The sequence below is a fragment of the Rhyacophila brunnea genome, unplaced genomic scaffold (genome assembly GCF_057557595.1).
Source record: "Rhyacophila brunnea isolate RB1 unplaced genomic scaffold, BYU_Rbru_1.0 scaffold_2, whole genome shotgun sequence".
Classification (NCBI taxonomy): domain Eukaryota; kingdom Metazoa; phylum Arthropoda; class Insecta; order Trichoptera; family Rhyacophilidae; genus Rhyacophila; species Rhyacophila brunnea.
This window is the reverse complement of record NW_028232859.1, coordinates 56,044,442-56,065,917: the sequence shown is the minus strand read 5'-3', so window position 1 is coordinate 56,065,917 and position 21,476 is coordinate 56,044,442. Positions and strand designations below refer to the sequence as shown.

The window sequence follows — 21,476 nt, the reverse complement described above, 5'->3', positions numbered from 1 at the left end:
ACATCAGGGATTTTTATATCTCAACAGCGTACGCGATTGTCAGACGCAGCGACAGTCGCAGGAAATTTTAATAAGTAATATTTTTAATTATTTTTGTTTTCCTACTTCTATTTTGTTTGTCTTCTTACATAAATAAAAAAAAATCATATTTTTTGGAATGGGTCTGTTTTTACACTGATTTTAGGTTTTTTTAAAATTCCCGATTTCTCGAGAATTCCCGAAAATTCTTTTCTGGAAATCCCGAATCTCGAGATTGAGATTTTCTCGGGAAATACCCAACTCTACCTGTGGCCCACTTTTGAGTCTAATATGTTTTGTGACCATCTTTTAAAAATGAAAAAATAATCCTGCAAAATTGCATGACTATTGGATTATTGATAAAAAAAAGATTATTATAGGATATTCCTTATTTTATTATGTCTTTTATTCAACGAATATTAATGCAATCTTATAAGAATTTCATGTAAGAATAATTATTACTAGTTAAATTCGTCGTAATTCAGTAGGATGTCCGTATCTTAATTAGAAAACCACACTGGCGTGACTCCAGTGATTATGTGTTTAAGTCCTATCGGCTGTCGTATTTTTTATCAAAAAAAAAATATTCTAATGGGTATACGTGCGATTTTTTCAAATTATGTTTTTTCAATATTTCTTATTCGTACAAAAATATAATAAATTCACATTATCTTTATTTAGTATGATCCTTGTGACTAATGCAAACTAGCAAGGTTTGTAATGCTTAATCACAATGTTGTCAGTGATAAATCAATATTCTATTCATGGCATCAAGCTTTTGAGAACAGATGAATATAACTAAATCCAGATTCGTCAAGGTGTGAGAAATGCAATAAATGTGATATAGAAAAAAAATAATCAGAACCAGACTAGAGTTGTATTTATTCCTTTTATTGCACCACGAACAACATTTAATTAGACTTGTTCCTTTATAATTATACATAATTCGAGTTTACAGCCAAGTAAATATGTTATCAGTAGTAGATTTTACTATTTATTCATGCACCGCCATTTCAGGGCTCATTTCCCTTTTGCTCATCCATTAAACGCGTTGAAAGAAATGGCTCTTTTATCTACATTTCAGAATAACACAAAAACCATAAATTAAATAAAGAAACGGTAAAAATTTCCTGGAATTGAAATAAATCATTTGTGGTCGATTCTCCGCGCGAATAATTTTCCGTGAACCTTAAGCTAAAATATCTTTCAATAAAACTGCCATCGGTTTTTTTCGCCTTCATCTCACATACTCTGACCCCAAAATCTTTAAATGTTTCAAACATGCTTTAATACAACGACAGTTTATTAATTGTTTCATATCAATTATCTATAATTAAATCTAATATATTACCCACTAGAAAAAAATCATCGAGTTTCGTATTTTTTTGTTCAAATATGATTTTTTCTAGTGGGTATATTATATCTAAGGTGTTTTCAAGTTATGTATGTTCAAAATAACTTTATTACCTATAATATTATACTCAACAATAATACAACTAACAACGAAACGTAGATGATAAATTTTCGATGGATTAAACATTGGTTATCGTTCAAACTATATTTTAACATTTATTTTATTTAATATATCATTATTGTGCAACTTTTGATTCAGTTATTAAAGGCGTTCCTATAAAAAGGGTCTATATGCAAAAAAATAAAAATCGAGAGAGATGAAAAGCACTTAGTGAAATAAATAACAACAATTTAATATTTTATGGGTTTATTTTAAAAGATAACCATTTTTTTATCTTAAAAATAGTGTTTTAATAGAATTAAGAATAGAGCAAACAATAAAAACATAAAAAAAATTAAATCAAAGTAAAACTATCAAATTATACATCGCATGTAGACCCCTCTTCCACGTTAGCCAACCTTTACGAACGAATTTTGAAGTGTGTCAATATTATGAAAATTAAATTCTTAGTGTAGTTATTATATAGGCCCTTTAAATACAATAAAATCACTTTTGACACCAATATATTATAGGGACGCCTTCTATTATATTATAGATTTCGTACGATTTGAATACAAATTTTACATGATGTAAAGTTTTGATCAATGTTAACTTGTTTTCATTTTTTATTATTTAATTAATTATTATCATTATCAGAAATTTATAGTTTACACACAAGGCTAGGATATTCTTAGCCTGATTTAATATTCACTGTCATAACCCAATTAAATACTTATTCGAAGTTTGTTTACGTAGAAACTAAGCCAATAGCCATTAATTTTCTATATTGAACACAGTAGTGGCAGAATGTCCGTCTCAACATTCCATGGGTCGTGAGTTGTGAATTTCGCGTTTGATTACTTCGCGTGCTTTTTTTTCAATAAGTACTTATACTATTATTACGCCCGGATTTATATACTAGTGCATGTTTTGTTAGGGTGTATGCACAGCTATGAGAGTTGCACAGAAATCCATTTTGAAACACACAGAATCCAAAAATAAAATTGTATTGTGCATATAAATGCATATTTGAGACGTTAGAGCATATTTCGGAGAATGGTGCATATTTCATTAATAAATGCATATTTTAGGGCTTTTGTTGGAAGTTGAATTGGAAGTGTTAAGAAAGTGTTTATTAAGGCACCACTTCGAGTCCAAGTTTATAAAGAAGATCAGCCTAATCTACCACTCCCCCCAGAACATGTGCTGGCTAGGTGGGAAACGTGGCTGAACGCAGCTCATTTTTATTCAAAGAATTTTGAAACAATAAAAAACATAGTTAAAAAATTTATAACGTTGAACGAATGAGCAAAGGTAATAATTATTAGAAAAAAATCGGTGTGTATAATTATGTACGCGCGTTAGAAGTTATACTTCTTTGGCGTAATAAAACAAAAATAAAACTTGTGATAACCTAGATTCGACTAGCTCTCAATTATCTTGTTAAATTACATAGTCAAGAAAAAGGGCCGCTTATTGGAGCGCCGTTGGTTTATTTCTATATAACTTATATTACTAAATTATATAATTATTTCTCGTTGTTTTTATTTTTAAAGTAAAAACTGACACTCTGACGTTTAATCGTGTGTTTACGTAAGGAATTGCAAACGGCGGACAATAATAAATACGTTGCCTAGGCAACGGAACAATTCTACTATCAAATTTGCGTTTGTATACAGCTGACTGATTCGCAGCTAACTTCATACTGTCGCACACTTTCGTAACGGTGTGTGCGCGCAGCTCTCAATTTCACACTCTACCAAACGCCCCAAAAGACGTATAACTTCAAAAACATAATGAAACCTTCAGACAAGATCTAACATTACACACTCACAATAAGTACTTACATTTATAAGATAAAAATTCAATTAACATGGTATATATTTCATTTATATTGTAATTACTGTATACTAATTTATCGACCCTTTTTGTGATAGCTATCAAAAAACGTCGCTTTTGGCCTAATTTAAGGGTGAAAAATACGCATTTATAGTTATCTATTCTATGGTAGCATTCAGTTTACGATTGTAATGGGCCATAGCTTTCACAATTAAGTACACCAGAGTAACATTTTACTGCCACTCGGCCTAATCAGATTGTCATAAAAAAACCTGTTACCCTACTGTTTGGAGCAAATTTGTCAAACTGTAGACTCTATAGATGTATAATTAGATTGTGTATTGGCCGTTTATAGTGACGTAGCTCGTTGCAAAAGTCTAAAATTCATTGGGGTTCAGCTGCAGGAAGGCCGCAAATCTTCCCTAATTTTTTATCACATAATTATTATATTATTACAGCCCACCAAAAAGTTACAGAGAACTTTTTTCTTTTGGTGATCCGTCTGTGATTTCAATTTCAAAATCGGGTCTAGGACGATTTGGCACCGGGACAACTGGGTGCCACGCAATCAAATGATATTCAAAAATAAATAGGCGTTCGTGAATTATAGGTACTTTTAAAATACATCTTCTTCTTCTTCCACCCTGTCACGTCCCAACATTGGGGCATAGGTCAAGCACAAGTTGGCGCCATTTTCCTCAGTCCATCGCCAACTCTTGCGCCTCCCGCCATGTGAGACCTGCAGCACATAGGTCGCTCTTGTAGCACCGCTGCAGGGTGAGGGAGGGCCGGCCATGGCGACGGAACCCTTGAGGCCATGCCACAAGGGTACGAAGTGCCGCACTCTTTGGAGGCATCTGGAATACGTGTCCCAGCCACGTAAAGCGTCTCTTCGTGATAACTTCAATCACCGAAGGCTGTTGTGTCTGCTCACGAACTCGGGTGTTTATAACGCGGTCGTACCAATGTACCCCTAAAATTCGGCGGAGACATCGATTCTCAAAGCTCAAAAGCAGATGACGCAGTCGTGTTTAAAATATATATTTAATATTATTGTTTATATTCAAATTATATAATTATTTTAATATGTACACGTAAATAATGATTTTATTGTGCATATGTTTAAGTTCCAACGCGAAGAGTGATATTTTATTTTTACATAAAGCCTCAGGCGTGATAATTCACAATCCGCAATAAGAAAATATATTATGGTAGTAGATAGAAACTGTATAAAATTCCTCGTCTATTTTCTGTATAAAATGTATCTTTATTTCATTCGACAGTGCGGCACCTAAATGTCTCATTCCCTCAAAATCATTAAAACTAGGTTTTTTTTTGTCATAAATACAATTTTTTCCATGTAACAAAGAATTTTCAGTGTGAAAATTAGTGAACCAGGGATCCTTTTTTGCTTCACTTTCATATTTTTACATTCCATTTCTATAGAAGAATGTTTTTTTTTAATTATACCTGATAACAACTTTCTAGACTAGTATTTTGCGACGGAGTAGAGACGTGGACTTTGTTTAGCTTCAGTGATTCCCAGCAACTGCAAGGTGTTTTATCGTAGAATCTTGCAAAATATCTTTATCTCAAACTGTGAGAATAACATCTGGGGACGTCACAATAATCATGCGTAAAATCGTCTCATGTTTAACGTTCCAGGGGCCCTATGTTAGAACTTGCGAGTGCAAGCCACCCGGTCGACATGACGTCATATGACATCATTGTGACGTACTACCGGAGTGATAATAGCACTCGAGAAAATAACGCTGGTCAGACAGCGGCGTTATTCATTGTCACCATACACATATAGGTGTTTAATCATAATAATATCTACGGTGAGCATTGTGCGCTGGGCGGCATGCCTCGAGCGTGTATTGGCTGACGTCACAATTACGTCATGTCGTCGGCTGACACACGAGTCGATAGTTAGGCAATCGCGGTGCAGAAAAAAGGTAACATCATGTAAATTGTATGTAAAATATTTTGCCGCGAGCTTTCTTATTGGAAAAAAATGACGGTTCGCTATACGGTCTCCAATTTTATTAGATTCTAAATGAACATTAATTCAATTTTCATAGCTGATTTTGGCAAAATGAATGAATTCAAGAATGAAAACCTAACCTAACCTAAACCTAATTCAGCATATCGGCTATTTTACCATGTTTTTATCAGCTAGTATTCTTGTTTGTCCCGTACAGATTTTTTCTTGTTTGTCCAAGATTTTTAACTAACTTCCCGACTAGCTGGACATTTGAAACTTTTAGAATATATCAGAACACAACGGGAATGCATTATTTTAATACTTTTGGCCATCTTTAAGCAGAATTGAATTCATTTTCAGTTAATTCTGTTTTGTATGTTTCGGAAAAAATTCGTTAAAAATAACATTTACTACTCACTATTATTGGTTGCTAAGTGGGTTCTAGCAACTAAATTATTAATATATACGTGCGTACCTATGGAAATCAATATGAAATGTCAAAATGACATTTCAGTATTCTATATTTATTAATAGATAGAATTGTCAAGTTTATATGATTCAACAGAAAATTTAAAAACGTGGTATATAAAAAGTTATTTTTATCTTGTAATTATTCAACATTTGTTTGCTGCTGGCTTCCTGTAAAGTGTAAACCGGCAGGAACCGTGCTTTATTTAAACATGAATTTTACGTCAGCACTATACGACCTAAAGAGGTTGGACTGGACGATCTTTAATACTCGTATACGGCTATATATTTCCGATAAAATATTTGTGATACGTGTGATACGGCGAACTGCATACGTACAAGTTTCTAGACACGAGGAAAAATGGAGTCCTTAAACATCCATCTTCAGTAAGCTGCACAGCCTAGGGAGAAACTTGTGAGCTCTAACAGTGGTCGACTAGATAAGAAGAGCGGGTTGCCGGACAGAGTGGAGGAGTCTGATTGACGTGGCCATAGTTCATCCCAGAATGTAGTGCCAGAAAAGAATAAGACTAATAAAACAATAAATTTAGCCACTTGCAGTAATTCTTTGTGTAATTGAAATTGAAATTGAAACCCATAAACAATAAATCCTGTTTTCCGTTTCCGGAATGGTCTTTATTTTAAAATAGTTTTCGTTCTTTAGTGCCGTTTTATATCAAAGATTTATAAAGAACATTCAGTACTGTCGACAACAAGAAATCGGTGATAACAGGAAGTCGCTGTAGTCGCATATAGTAGATTTCTTAGTGCCATACCTGTCATGGCGGCAACGCGTGTTTAAATAATGTATCGGCTCTCTTTCCAGATGCGACTCCTTTTCTTCTTCGCAATAAACTAAAAATTTAAATAATAATAATTCTAACATTACTTATAATTGTTTTATGTATATTTTTATTATAAAAAGCTTCACATTACGTAAATTGATAGATCCGTTCACCACGTGAGCGTAGAAAGAAATGATAAATTTGAGGGCGTTCCTCATTTGAAAACGGAAGTGCGATTAGCTTTACTGGAGAGGATTGTTAGTTTACAGTTTTAACACGTGGACAAGAAGTTATTGTTCGATAGTATACATCCCTATCCTGTACCGTATCAAATCCTAAACAGAATCTTCTTCTGCCGAACTGAACATCTTTCATATTAGAACAAATTAGTTCCAATTTGTTCCAATTTGTTCCAATTTGTTTGTTGACATTATGGAGAGCTTTTTATTTAACTGGTTTAAATAATAATTAGTCATAGGTAATTCTAACTATGTCACTATTCGACATTTGTAAAATTAAAGACTTGATCATAATCTATAATATCGCCGATCATAAAGTCAACAATATGTTTGAAAGGGTAGACAACCCATATAACTGTAACCTACCTGTAATGTTTTATGAGAACATTATGGCTAACTATTGGCATTTAGGCAACTACTATATTCGTCTTTTTGACACACATATATTTTTTATTAAATAATTTAGTTTATTACCACGTTTTTCTTAGCTCGTATTCTTGTTTGTCCGGTGGTTGTTTATCCAGTACAAATCTTGCAATCGATTTTTAACTAACTTCCCGACTAGCTAGACATTTGAAACTTTTAGAATATATCAGAACACGATGCCAATGCATTATTTTAATACTTTTAACCATCTTTAAGTAGAATTGAATTCATGTTCAATTAATTCTGTTTTTAAGAAAAGTTATTTCGGAAAAAATCCGTAATCCAATCCACTATTATTGGTTGCTGGTGGTCCTAGCAACTAAATTATTAATATATACGTGCGTTACTATGGAAATCAAAATGACATTTCAGTATTCTATATTTGTTTGTTTGTTGCAAAATAGCAAAAAAATGATTTGTTGACAATTGCCTTATTTGTCCTAAATTATTAATACATAGAATTGTCAAGTTTATATGATTCAACAGAAAATTTAAAAACGTGGTATATAAAAAGTTCTTTTTATCTTGTAGTTATTTTATTTACTAAAATGATATCTTTATATTTGTAATTATATTTTCTTCTACAGCTGATTTTGACAGCCAAGAATCTAACCGAATGTTTCAGCAGAAAAAAATAAAACCGCTATCGGATTCTGTATTAGACCATTATTCTCATAAAACGATTTAGGAAACGTGGATAACGTTATAATTGCGCAGTACTTAGGACCATCCGGCTGGATGTCCTCGCTGTATGGATCTATGGGATCCAGATAAATTTTAGTAATCAATTGACATCTACAATCATATTAACACCGTAAAAATACGCTATGGCATAGGGTCTCTTGAGATGTCGCTTGGTAGGCTGATACAGTTCCCTTCAGTAGCATTTTTTTCTTTTATTCAAAGAACATATTTTATCAACATCTCGCTTTCAAATATATCCAGCTTCCACTCTTTGTTTACGCACAAATGTGCATGGTTGCTACATCAGTCCCGTGCAGCATCGCTTCGGGACAAGGAAATGTGGGACTACAATCTTTTCATTCTGACACGTTTATAGCGTCATGTAAGGCGACCGTGCGCAAACCGCGGCTGCATATACATTGCGGGTGGAGATGGGGTAACTAAAATCATATATCTCGCTTTCAAATATATTCAGCTTCCTCTCACCATCATGTCTATCCACTGGTGTACATACGTGACGGGTGGAGATGGAAACCTAAAGTCATAGATGAGATTTCATAGTATTTTGTGTCATTCAAAGGACGGAAATAGACGTACGTGTGCGTGAAAGGGTGAGGGGATTTTTAGTTCCGCATATCACCGCTAAGATGTCCGTAGTCATGGTATAATGGTGAGACTACAGTAGATAATGTTTTATACTTACACTAGCATATGGTAGAGCACTGCTTTGACACCGCGCGGCCTTTCGAGGAAGTTGTAGACACGGCTCTGAAGGCGGCGGTAGCGAGCGTCCCGGCGCGAGGCGCGGTAGCTGACGGGGCGGCCGAGCAGCGACATCCGCGGCGCCGCGAGCCGGCTCAGGCCCGACACTCCCACGCCCACCCCAGACTCCACGCCCAGGACATTCACCACCCTGCAACAAACACACAATAATTAGTCACACGATAGGAAAGCGACTCCTCTCAAATCAGTCCTACCTTCGATTGGACTGGTAGGCCAACGATTCAATATTTTAAAACTATTTCTTTTATTCAACGAATAATTCACAAGATTTAAGAATGTAATATTCTAATTATTTAACATACATAATTCTGAAAACACGCATGAAAAAATAATATAGCCAATAAAAATCTTTTTCGAAAAAAGTAATTCACCCGGCTGGAATCGAACCAGCGTCTCTTGAGTATCGCGCCCTGTGCATTACTACTATGCTACGACTGCCATGCTTAATTGTGACCAATTTTAACTATTGGCTTTTATTAATACCTGCTCATGCTCTCCATATTGAGTTACCGTAGGCGATCGATTTGTGTATTCTAAATTAAAGTATTTATTACTTTAATTACTAACCGACGTCACGGATCTCTCCAATATTAACTGTTGCAACTTACAGTTTTCAGAATTATGTATGTTCAATATTTAAAAGGTAAAATTTTATTAATCATTTTTTGCTCAGTTAATATAATTAGTGACCACATGATTATTACATTACTTTAATTATTAAATAAATATTTGAGAGAATTCCGGAGTTGATCTTGCTTCGAATTCTTGGTTTGTGCCCTAATCGGCAACTGGCTTAAATTATATATTATTAATTAATCTATTCTGTGACTCAACCCACGCGTATCCGGAAACTTGTACGTATGCAGTTCGCCGTATCACACTTCACCGTGAAATGTTGTATCGGAAATATATGGCCGTATATTAAAGACCGTCCAACCTCTTTGGGTCCTATAGTACTGACATAAAATTAATGTTTAAATAAAACAAGGTTCTTGTCGGTTTACACTTTACAGGAAGCCAGCAGCAAACAAATTTTGAAAATAGCCGATATACTGGATTATTTTTTAGGTTAGGTTAAGTTAGGGTTTCTTTCTTGAATTCATGAATTTTGCCAAAATCAGGTAGGAAAATTGAATTAATGTGTATATTGAATCTAATAAAATTATTGGAGACCGTATATTACACGGTCATCTCTTTCCGTTAAGAAAGCTCACGGTGAAATGTCTTACGTAAAGTTTACATTATAGATTAAGAATAGTAACATTTGCATTTGATCCAGCAGTGATATTTAAACTCGTGTCTTATAATCAATCAGAAATAATAGACAGAAATAAGAAACAATATATAATCAGAAACGAACATTCTAACATATTTTCCGATATGAGAATAAAGTTTATAAAAGCTCACCTTATATTCCATAATGATTATATAAGCATATAAATTTGAAAGTTAATTGGAATGATATAATATTATGTATTAAAGTATTGGCGGCTGACTTAATAATACAAAACAAGTCACGTTTATAATTTTATTTAGAATCACCTTTCTACAGTCGATTTTATATATCAATAAATTTCCCTTATTTTAACTAATGGAAAATGTAATGAGGGAAGTTCGGATATTGTTTTCCTCAAATTTTCCACTCGCTTTCCAGCCGCTTTTCAATATTGGTGAAAACTTACTTCACGTAATAAGGCTTATGGTCTAATCAAAAATTTTATCGGTACAATCCACGCTACTACTTTGAAGTTTCCAATTATTTATTATTTTACTGCCAAAAATCACTTCAAACTTACATGTCGATGAACACATTACTGGCCAAAACTAACGATATGATTGTTAGGACCGAAGTTTTTTATGGCATAATAAATATATCTGATTTATGAAAATATTTTTAGTTAACACCAACGAAGTTAGGTTCGTTATGATTACCTATTGGCAGAGACGGATTGGAAACCTAAGGCCATCTCGAGAAAAAATTTAATCAATCAGCCCAAAATTTAATTATATATACCTATATATAACAAAATCATACCGTTAAGCGGGGTACTCATTAGCTAGCCGTAACTGTGACTGTTGCAGATACAGCAACTAGTATGGACGACAAATAATTAGCTCGATGCGCGCTCGCAGTTGCTCGTGGACATCGAATGTGATACCTGTTTCTCGCCACGAACAGTGAAAATACTTCGATAGTTAGTATCGTTGTACATCTTTTACGTGAGCATGGCTGCTAACTGGGATGAGGAGAAATGCCTGCTTTTAATTGATGTTTACAAAAATAATATAGTGCTATGGGACCCAAAAGATAAATATTACTCTGATAGATTCAGCTCAGAACGAACACTGCGGATACGGCGGCTCGCCATCGGTTACATGGAAATCATTGATGTCGCGTCCACATCTAGAGTTGGTTACAGTTTCTGCAACGGTAACAGTTATGGCTCGCCAATGAGTACACGGCTTAAAATATTGAACGGCTGGAGCTATACAAATGTAATAAACACAACATGTCAATCATGTCCCCCACATTCTGAAACAAGCCCCCAGGACAGGAACTATGGCGGGCCCCGTACTTATCTCTAAGATTAAAGGCAGTGTGATTTTCTACAATAGTGTTTCCTAAGTGGTTTTCGCGGAACCCTAGGGTTAAGGGTATTCCGTGTGTTTTGAGCAATTTTTAAATAAATCAAATTGATATATTGAGTTTTGGCACTCAGCATAATATTAATATAAAGCACTGATCGCGACATCTTTTTGTGGTAACCAAGTAACATATCACAATTCTTCGCCATATTGAATATAAAGCCATTTTGTAAGTCAGTAAACACACTTAAATTAATTATAAACTAAAAGTCTATACGTGAATCTAGTTATATTGATCATCATATCACATCAAATTATATCGCATAGCCATATTTTTTAAAATTTTAATAGTCATTAAGGAAGTATTTCAGATTTACAATAAACATTTTTAACAACAAAATTTTCATTTGGGACTCGTTGGATTTCTCGCGCAGTCCCACTGAGCCAATCCGCTTCTGACCGTCGGTCTAAAGAGTTTCATTAACAGAAATTCCATAATATATTAGATTGATATGTCACGTTTTTAGCCTCTAAAACGTCAATGTCGTCACACTATATCTACCTTTTTTACAATTCTTATTAAAATCAATTGTTTTCACGGTATTGTAGCTGTATTTGAAGCCATAAATGCGGGTTCAATTTCTGCGTTAGACAAAAATTACATTTTATTTTTCAGTGTGTATTTGATCCAGATCAGTAACGTCCCGTGGGGGTAGGCAGATTGAGCGTCGCTTGGGGGCGGCAGTTACTCGAAGGGCGGCAAATCGATGAGAATCAATAAATATATAATATAGGAATAGGGACCTAAACTTAGTAATAACGGAAATATCTTTCCATTAAAAAATTCAGCTCTCTGATTGGAAACAAATTGTACCTATTAATTAGCATAAACGGTTTAATAGGACTGTATTTTTACGTCGGGTTCGCGATGTCTAGTTAACTTCCGTTGTCTTTGGTCATCACTCCTTGATGGCCAGCAATGACACCTGCAGATTTGCGAATTATATTTGAATTATAGGTAGGTACATACATGGTAAATACCTAATTAATTTATCCAAATATTTTGCCAGTCATTCGCGAGTTTTGAAATTTGTCAGGTGTATTTTTAAATGTACCTATCTGAAACCGTGGACTCGCAATATTGTCTATTGAAGTAGAGATGACATTTAAATTAAATTTTGTAGTACTTATATATTTTGTTTATAGTGTATTTCTTAGATATTGAATTCATGAAAGGATAATAAAAAATACTGTATAATGGGTTGACATTTTGATGCTGCCTAGGGGCGGCATTTTGTCTAGGGACGCCACTGATCCAGATGAAGGATTCAATGGATTAAGGGAAAGCCCAACAACCGTTTTACGTTCATGTAACTTATTAACTTTTTATGTTATGATTATTTAGTTGGTACTATTATCGAGTGAAAGATGTTTTAAAAAGATTATCTTACATTTCAATGCGAATCTAATCACTGATCAGTAAATTACTAATCCAATTTTGTAGAACAGATTTTAGATAATCTTATAGATAATTTTATCTCACAATAAAATTTTACATTTATTTAAGAGAAACTATTATTCTCGCAATAAATATTGAAAGTTAATTACCATTTTCATTCGTATGCGAAACATATCGTCATCCGCAGAGTATATTCATGTATAATTAATACCATGGGCCCCACATCGTGAAGCGAGCCCCCAGGATAGGATCTTTGGCGGGCCTCCCTACCTATCGTTAAGGATAAAGGCAGTGTGACGCTCTACAGTAGCGTTTTCCAAATGGTGTACGCGGTAAAATTAATGTGTATGTTTAGTGTTTTATTGTATATTTTAATACATCCATTTGAATTATGGAGATGTCGAGTATTGATACACAATTAAAATTTGTATCGTATAACCACATAATTTTAAATAATAATATTAGTGAAGGAAAATAGCACTACAGGCGACTTTTTTTACTATTAAAGCAAATTGTAGATGTGTGTTTATCTCACTTATCTGGTCGACTCGCCTCGCCGGGCCCCCAGGCTAGAGCCCTGTCAGCCCCCCCCCCCCTTGTGGGGGCCATGATTAATACAATCGACTATTTGAGAGAATCTTAAATTGTGAAAAACGCTTGTGATTTACGACAGAATCTGCATCTATGCTCCATCTAGTAGACTAGTAGATAATGGTTTCATCAACTATCCATATATAAATATATATAAGTATATATATAATGTTTTTATATATACATCACAATGCAATCACATGCCCTGATACGAATATTATGAGTTATTTAATTAATCCATGCTTTAACCGTTTTATCATTCTTTCTTCTTTCTTACACATCTGCTTTATTTTTATTTCCATACGCACAAGAACTCGCATTTTTTTACCATTACACATTATCTTCAATGCACATAATGTATGTACAATAGGTATAGAATAATTATTAGTATCTTTAGTTAATAACATGATAATATTGGTAATTTGAATGTTTCGTTTATAGTTCATTATTTTCATTTCATAAAATCGGAGACATTCATTATTTTTTTATAGCCGCCATTATGAACATTTTTTTAAATGCCTAATAAATATTTTACTGCCAATAATACGTATCTTATACATACGCCCATTACATAGTATGTAGGCTATTAAAATTGAACAAAAAAACGATAATGGCATTTGTTGCTAGTAATACGGAAGTTGCAATAAAAAATCATTCTACTTAAACGTATCGATTTTGAACTTTTTTAATGCATGAGTAAATTGATAAATAATAATATTTACTCCATGAAACATTGTTATTTAATGATACATACAATTTCAATTTGTAATGAAATCAACCAAAATGTCATTAGTGAGGAAATAAAATGGAGTTATAACAGCAAACAAGTGCTACTTTGGTCAACAAAATAATGTTCATCGTAAGAGATTTTTGGGTTTCCATCGTGTGTACTTCCTCCTTCTTTCCTCGACGTTTCGGGCTCGTTTCAGAGTCCATTATCAAGAGCTGATATGTTAACAGTAGTAGTAATAGTAATTAATAGGGATGAAGGATTACGGTTAAAAACGTCAGGGTTTCCGGCACTGTCAGCAAAATCCAATATTCGATCCGGTATCTCTGGTCGTAACGATTGACACATTACTCTAAGCAACGTTTGCTCTAAGCTAATCGGATTCCTTTTGGCATTCTTAAAATGACGTTTGCATTCATATACCTACACTACACTTCATCATAAAACATCTTGATAATGGCCTCTGCGAGTAGCTCGAAACGTTGAGGCAAAAAAGAGGAAGTACACACGATGGAAACCCAAAAATCTATTATGATAAAAAGCAACCGTGAAAGTCTCAAACATTATAAAATAATGTTCAAGTACCTTATCCTCTCCCGACGTATACAATATTTTGATGTAGGTCTGAAACGTATATCCGATCAATACTGACCTACGGATAGGAGTTTTGGAAGTGAAGAATGGTGTATTCAACATAACCTGAAGTTCTACAACCTCTTCCGAGAAGAATGTATCTCCACATAGCAAAAATGAACAGGATTTAACTGCCAATCCGATGAGAATCCTGAATACCAAACCGGATGGTCGGAGATCGACTGACAGATCCAGACTTCAATGGTTGGATGGTATCAGCAAATATTCTAGAGTGGCCGATGCGGACATCTGAACAACACTAGTCCAGGATAGGGGAGGAGGAAGGAGTTATCGAGGCCCGTTTTACTCCGCTCAACTACTTACTGACATAAACTTTATATTAATATTATTGTTATATCTTTATAATATTATTTACCAAGGCACCTTCGTCTACGTCTACACAGTGACTTATTTTTTGTTTCGCTATATTTTTTCTTTCAGTCACAAACAAAACTCATGTAACATTATTTTTGTGCTATCACTACCGACATTGCCGAATACAAATACATAGTCATACAATGTCTACATCAGGAAACACATAATTAATGGGAACTGAAATACCTAACGGGTGTGGAGTAACAGGCAGCCGATCTTGAGTGGAAGAATATAGGATAAAGTTAAACAAGTGTCATAAATACGTCATTCTTATCTTGTCCTTCGTTCTGACAACTGCTCTCGGTTTATGCACCGACGCTCATCCAATATTAGTGTATTTGAAGGTAGAGGATACGTTGTACAACTTTGCACTTTTTTGCACTCTTTTTACTATACTTATACGCCTTCGTATAAAATTAAACCAAATAATAATTTACTTGTATTAATATTAATATGTAGTAATAAATAAACAGACAGACATTTTCATACTAAAGCCGGAATGCAAAGTTATGAAGCATTATCTTTCTTTCTTTCTTTCGACCATGTCCGATCCTAATAGGATCATATGGGCCTCCACATAGTAGAGGTGTGTGTTGACAGATTTTGTTTTCTATGAGAAATGGATGTCAGCCACTTGCTCAACCTATTAGGTCCATACCCTGACACACACAAATTGAAAAACAATATGTGTACTTGCCAGACCCAGGATTCGAACCTGGGACCCACGGCTTTATAGTCCAACGCTTGAGCCGCGCGGCCACTGTGGGTGTCAGCATTATACTCTACTTCAAACTGAAGTAGGTTCATTTTCGTAGAGTCTCACACATTCAAAAAAACTACTTAAAATGTAGTATATTGGGGTACCTACAGCCTATCTGAAGTATATTTATTAATCTGTTCTGTGTCCTACATATTTAAAAAATCATGCGATGTTCGCTAAATGCATTTTACGTTAGTACTACAAACACGATTCGTACCAATATAATTCACATCTAAATAAAGAATAAATTACTTTCATTTTTGACGTCATGTGAAATAATCGTTTTATTATATAATTCAGTTATCCTCTCAAAATAAGTGCTCACACTTTTGAGTTTCGGACTCTATTAGCGTTTTAATGTATTTACATATTATATTCGGCTAACTACCACATTAACAAAAGTTTTCTAGCGTATTCACGTTGAAAAGTATCAATACCAATACAAACATCAAAATTAGCATCGATTACGAAGCTCACACTTGTTCAGAAAGTTTCTTAGTGAGGGATTGTTCTGACAATCGAGTGGCTGTGCTCTCGAAACTCACTGACGCGGTGGAACACAACTTCTTTACCTCGCCTGGCACATTATGCCATGAGAAACTTCACAAGTAGTGAGTACTCGTGCGTCTAACTCACTCTAACACTTGGCATATAACTAGGCCGACCGTACGTCCTATTATGAACGGGACAGTCCCAATCGAAGTGTTGTGTAATATTTCCATACATTTTGCATACGGCTTAGCAGCTATCACGGGAACCTACTTTTTAATATAATAGCCTGTACGCGTACAAGGATTTACTTGAACCAATAGTGTGTATTTTAAACTATCGCGATAATAACTGTATATATGTGAAAGTGCTGACTGTCTCTCCAATCTGATTCTTCAAGCGTAAGCGAGACGCGAAGTTGTCATCGTATTGGTGATATTTGACAGATTCACACAGCTTCGGACAAGTTCGTAGATAATCAGGAGACATCAAAACATTCTGTGCCGTGTAGTTCGTATTCTTTCCGGCAGGCTTGCCATTATCGTTCTACTGCGCATTCACACCATCATACAAGTAGGTACCAATCATTGCGTGAAAATTCAGAAACTTTTTTGATACATTCATGCAATCTTGCAACGTACACGCGATAATACGTGTTTACACGTGCATTTTCTTGGTATGGGTGCAATAATACGTACTGTCAGTAGTAAAGCCATGCACGTGTAAACGGAGTATAAAACATCTGTAATATATAGCTGAAAATGTTTCAGGAGCCGTTATCAAATGAGGTCGCCATGCACTGGTGATTTTGTTTAATTTAAATGACGGTAAGTTAATAGTGTTTATGAGAGAGGGGAGCAAAAAAATACCAAAATATAACACAAAACTCTCGAATAAATATAAATAAAGAATTCTTTACGTTTGTTTGCAGTATGATACCGCAATTAATCTAAATGCAACAAAATTAGTCTTTGTGACTACTAGATCTGATTGGATTGGGTTTAGCAGCTATTTCATTTTCGTAGACATAGAATATTCCCAGAGGATGTGGTTTCATTCGATATTTTTCCGCCACATAAAAAAAGAGAGAGTATATAAGAATTTATCCGTTTGGCACTTGGACTGTCTCCAGAAGATTTGAACTGGTACAGTACACTCTCATTAATCCGCCGCTCAATTATCCGATACTACTATAATCCGTCGTTATTTTTACTAGTTGAAAGCACAAAATCAAGCTCTATAATTCGCCGGTATTGTCAAATTCAGTAGTCTGCCGCGTACAAGTATACAACGCAGATGAGACGGATTTATTTTGGAAACTTCTCCTTCGAAAAACGTACATTCATCACGAGGAAAGTAATGTACCAGGGAGGAGAGTGCCCAAGGACCGCATCACAATTATTATGCCGAGCTCCAATGCAACCGGAACACACAAACTGAAGCTTTTGGTCATAGAAAAAGCCAGGAATCCTAAGCCATTCAAAAATATCTGCCTCACTGAACAACTGGTTGTGTCAAGTGATTTACTGTTTAATATTTAGTTAATAAACTTAGTTTATAAATATGTATAAGTTAGTAAATACTTGATTTTGATTATAAATAAAACCGTATTTTGCTAGTTCAAATTTCTCAAAAAAAACTATTTTTACGAAATAATAATAATAATAAAAAAACAGCAAATTTTTGCAAAGCCAGAAAAGGTAATATTAGAACTGAATAAGTATTTTAATCTTCACTAATATCACTTGATCAACATTCACTTTCTGCCCAATACATCATAAGTAATATTTCATTGTGATTTCCCGTATATTTTGGTATATAAATTATTTATATATGCAATAAATTTAAAGTCACCCTTGATAACTTAAAGATAGGGGAGTCAAATCGGGTGGTCAGTAAATAGATAAGTAATCGGTAATAAAAGTCAATCCATCTAAAACAAACAACCAACAAACAGCCTTCTCCGGCATCTGCACTTTGATTGTTTTAATGTTTACGTAAAATCTTGAAATATCTAAAATCTAAAGTAGATTCTTGAAGAGAGAGGTAAATTAAAAAACACTTAATTCAATTAATTGTTTAAAAGTTGCATACAACTTGATAATAACTACAAAAAAATAGTATACACAGCAAGTTTGCAACTTTTAATCCTGTTTGAATTTAAAAAATACCGTAAAAAATATTAGCTAATAAAAGTTTAAACTAATATTTAGAGATATCCATACACTGTCTAGGAGTTAATGTTAGTATTGTTAATTGAAGAGAGATGAGCTTAAGGTTATACCAAGGCTAAGAACAGGACACATAATGGGTAAAAGATTTGATGTCCTCATGGGAAGAAGCGATTCGCAGCTCTGCGATGAATGTGATTTTTTAGAGGACATTGTACATTTATAGTGGTATAATGCCCTAAATATGAACTATACAGAGTACAGCTGTGAACTGCGGATATCTTTGAGAATGTCGACGAATTGAAAGGTACACTGGCGGTGGGGAAGATGGAAGAGCTTGGCAGAATTGTAAAATTCTTTAACAGAGTAGGAGTGAGGGACTGATCAGCGGATCTTCTTCTAGATGAGAAGAGGCAATATGACAGCGAGTCTCAGTCAAGGCCTCGGTAAAATCATAAAAAAGTATTTTAATTAAAAAAAAATTAATTAAATTAATAAAATTAAAAATTAATCAAAAAAATTAAGGATGGTTGTCAATATTATCTTAATTTAAAATAACACCTCAAATTCATTGTTGTTAAGAAATTTCCGTGTGATTAATAATTGTATCGATTTCTAATTCGATAAATATTACCGACCAAATTGCGATGGATAAGTATGATTTTGAGATTGTTATAAAATAAAAAAACTTCTCTGTTACGATTCTGAGTAAGTTTATCAAGCGCTTTTTAATTTTTAATTTAATTTTAAATTATAAAGGATAGGTATATATATATAATTCACATAATTGTCTTGTGTCGGTTTCATAGAAATATGGTCATCCTAAATATTAAATTTTATGTAATATAGCACACTTCAGCCTCAGACGAAACTGACGACAGAAAGCTAAGAAGACGTAATAAATTGTACGAATTCGTTCGTTTATGAATAACCTTTTTCCCTTCAAAGCACACTGGCACTTATGACGCAATTTCTATAGTACATACTTTTACATACCTATCAATATACTCCTTGCTCATCTCTGTTTCAGAAAAAACGAAAAACTTTAAAACCAGTAATACTTTTAGCGAAGTTTGTCTTATACACGAGCGCCATCTGAGCCCGAAGAAAACTAACTGCCGATTTGTTTGTTTACATCTTATCGTGCGCATAGTTAATCAACGATGTTAACTTAAAATGACAGATAAAAAATGATTACGTACATAATATATGTGTATGTTGCATGTCTTGGCGTATCTTTATCAAAATATGTGATAACTGATAATATTGTTCGAACATCGTTCAACATAATATTCACGTACAGTCGCGCATATAAATAAATACACATACGCTAACTCGGCTATCTTTAGTTACAAGTACAATACTAAAATAATCTGAAGTCAACGTATTATAAATACAAACAAAAAATATTTATATTATTAAGCAAATTCCAAGATGTATTCAAATAAAAAAATATTTATTTTTACATATAGTGAACATTACAAATTATTAATTCAAGACGTTCACAACATTTAGAAGCAAAAAAAAAAAAAAAAAAACGTATTACTTTTAAAATTTTAAATACAAAAAAAATATAAATTATATACAAAGAAGTACACCGAATGAGCTAAGCAGACCCTATTTTAAGAATCTATAAAACAATGCCCACCTATACTCATTCTCACGCAGGTGGAATATGTCAATATATGAAGTGATTAGGTTGAACTGAGTTATTGCCCTCCCAATTGGCATTACCAATGGCAGGTTAGTTTTGCACCTTGGGAGAACAAACAACGGATGCCCTCGATTCCTAAGATATATTATAATACATGGATGTATCATTATGACTGTGACCGTCATGTCAATATATTATACATATTCTTCTACAGACGTTAGTGTACCTTCTCCACTTCAGTGTCTGTAAATTTATACATATAAAATTGTCAATATTCAAAAAAATTAAATATTATTTCTATATCTCGGCATCGAAATGCGTGAAACAAGAAACTAAAAAACATCTGTTTGTTGAACAGTAATCTCGTAACAGATCCAAATAATAATAAAACACCTCATGAAGATCTTCATATAAAGTTTACGAGTGCATATTGTATTTTGTGGGGGTTTAGTTTCGGTTCCAGAAACTTTGCTTAGGAAATTCGTACGCAACGATTTATCACTCCTGTTTCACGGTCTTCTGCAAGTCTGACATCCGTTAAAAAGGATCTTGTTAGTACATTTCGTAAAACTCGGCCCGGCGCGGCTGTATCGCCTCGTAAAACATTGTTTTGTTATACACAAAGTTTTTCGGGAAAGAGTGAATAGTGGGACAGGTGTTTCACCTGACAAAAAAATACGTTTTTTTTCAAAAATTGCCACGAAATAAATTGCGACTTGATTTTCCAAAAAAAAAATCTAGTCTCACTCCATTGTCTTCTTCTTTTTGCAGTATCCCCTATTGCAGCGATTTCCAAACTGGGAGGCGCGGAGGGTTGCAAAGTGAGGCGCGAAAAGTTTAACACAATTAATGTAGCGACAGGTTTGCAATTTGCAAATGCATAGTTTATAAAACGGCCGCTAGTTATAAACTACATGAAAAAATAGTTCTATAAAAGGTTGTTTGCAAACCTGTCTGAAAATATGGAGACTAATTTTATAATACCTCACTTCAATACTATTGCTAAGCGCGCTGGCTATCTCGTGAAAAAAATAAATAAAAGAGTCAAATCATAATGTTGAAAGTTGAGGTAAATTTGTTTAGGAACGATAATTTTGTTATTAAACTTGTCTATTTGGTTGAAACTAAAAAAAAAATTGAGTGAATAAATCAATGCAAGGACCACTAATGCATTCACTGATTAAAAAAGACAAAATGAAGGCATTCATCAAAAATTGGAGCTTTGGAAAAAATAAGTTCGCCATGTTTCCACTGTTAAATGATTTCTGCTCCAGAAATATTGAAGCAAACAAAAATCTATTTACTGAGTTCTTGGTTAGTCTGCTAATGCACTTTTCATATTATTT

The 21,476-nt window shown here is 33.9% G+C and overlaps 1 protein-coding gene across 4 annotated transcripts in view; it reads right to left on the bottom strand.

Annotated features, from left to right (window-relative positions):
- Positions 1–21,476, bottom strand: part of LOC147072563 (potassium voltage-gated channel subfamily KQT member 1-like) — a 524,358-nt gene that overhangs the window by 326,266 nt on the left and 176,616 nt on the right. For all 4 annotated transcript variants that reach the window (XM_085946963.1, XM_085946961.1, XM_085946962.1 and 1 more), the window contains exon 3: positions 8,603–8,812. In XM_085946963.1, coding sequence (XP_085803089.1) covers positions 8,603–8,812 — 210 coding nt within the window. The remainder of the gene's footprint in view (positions 1–8,602; positions 8,813–21,476) is intronic.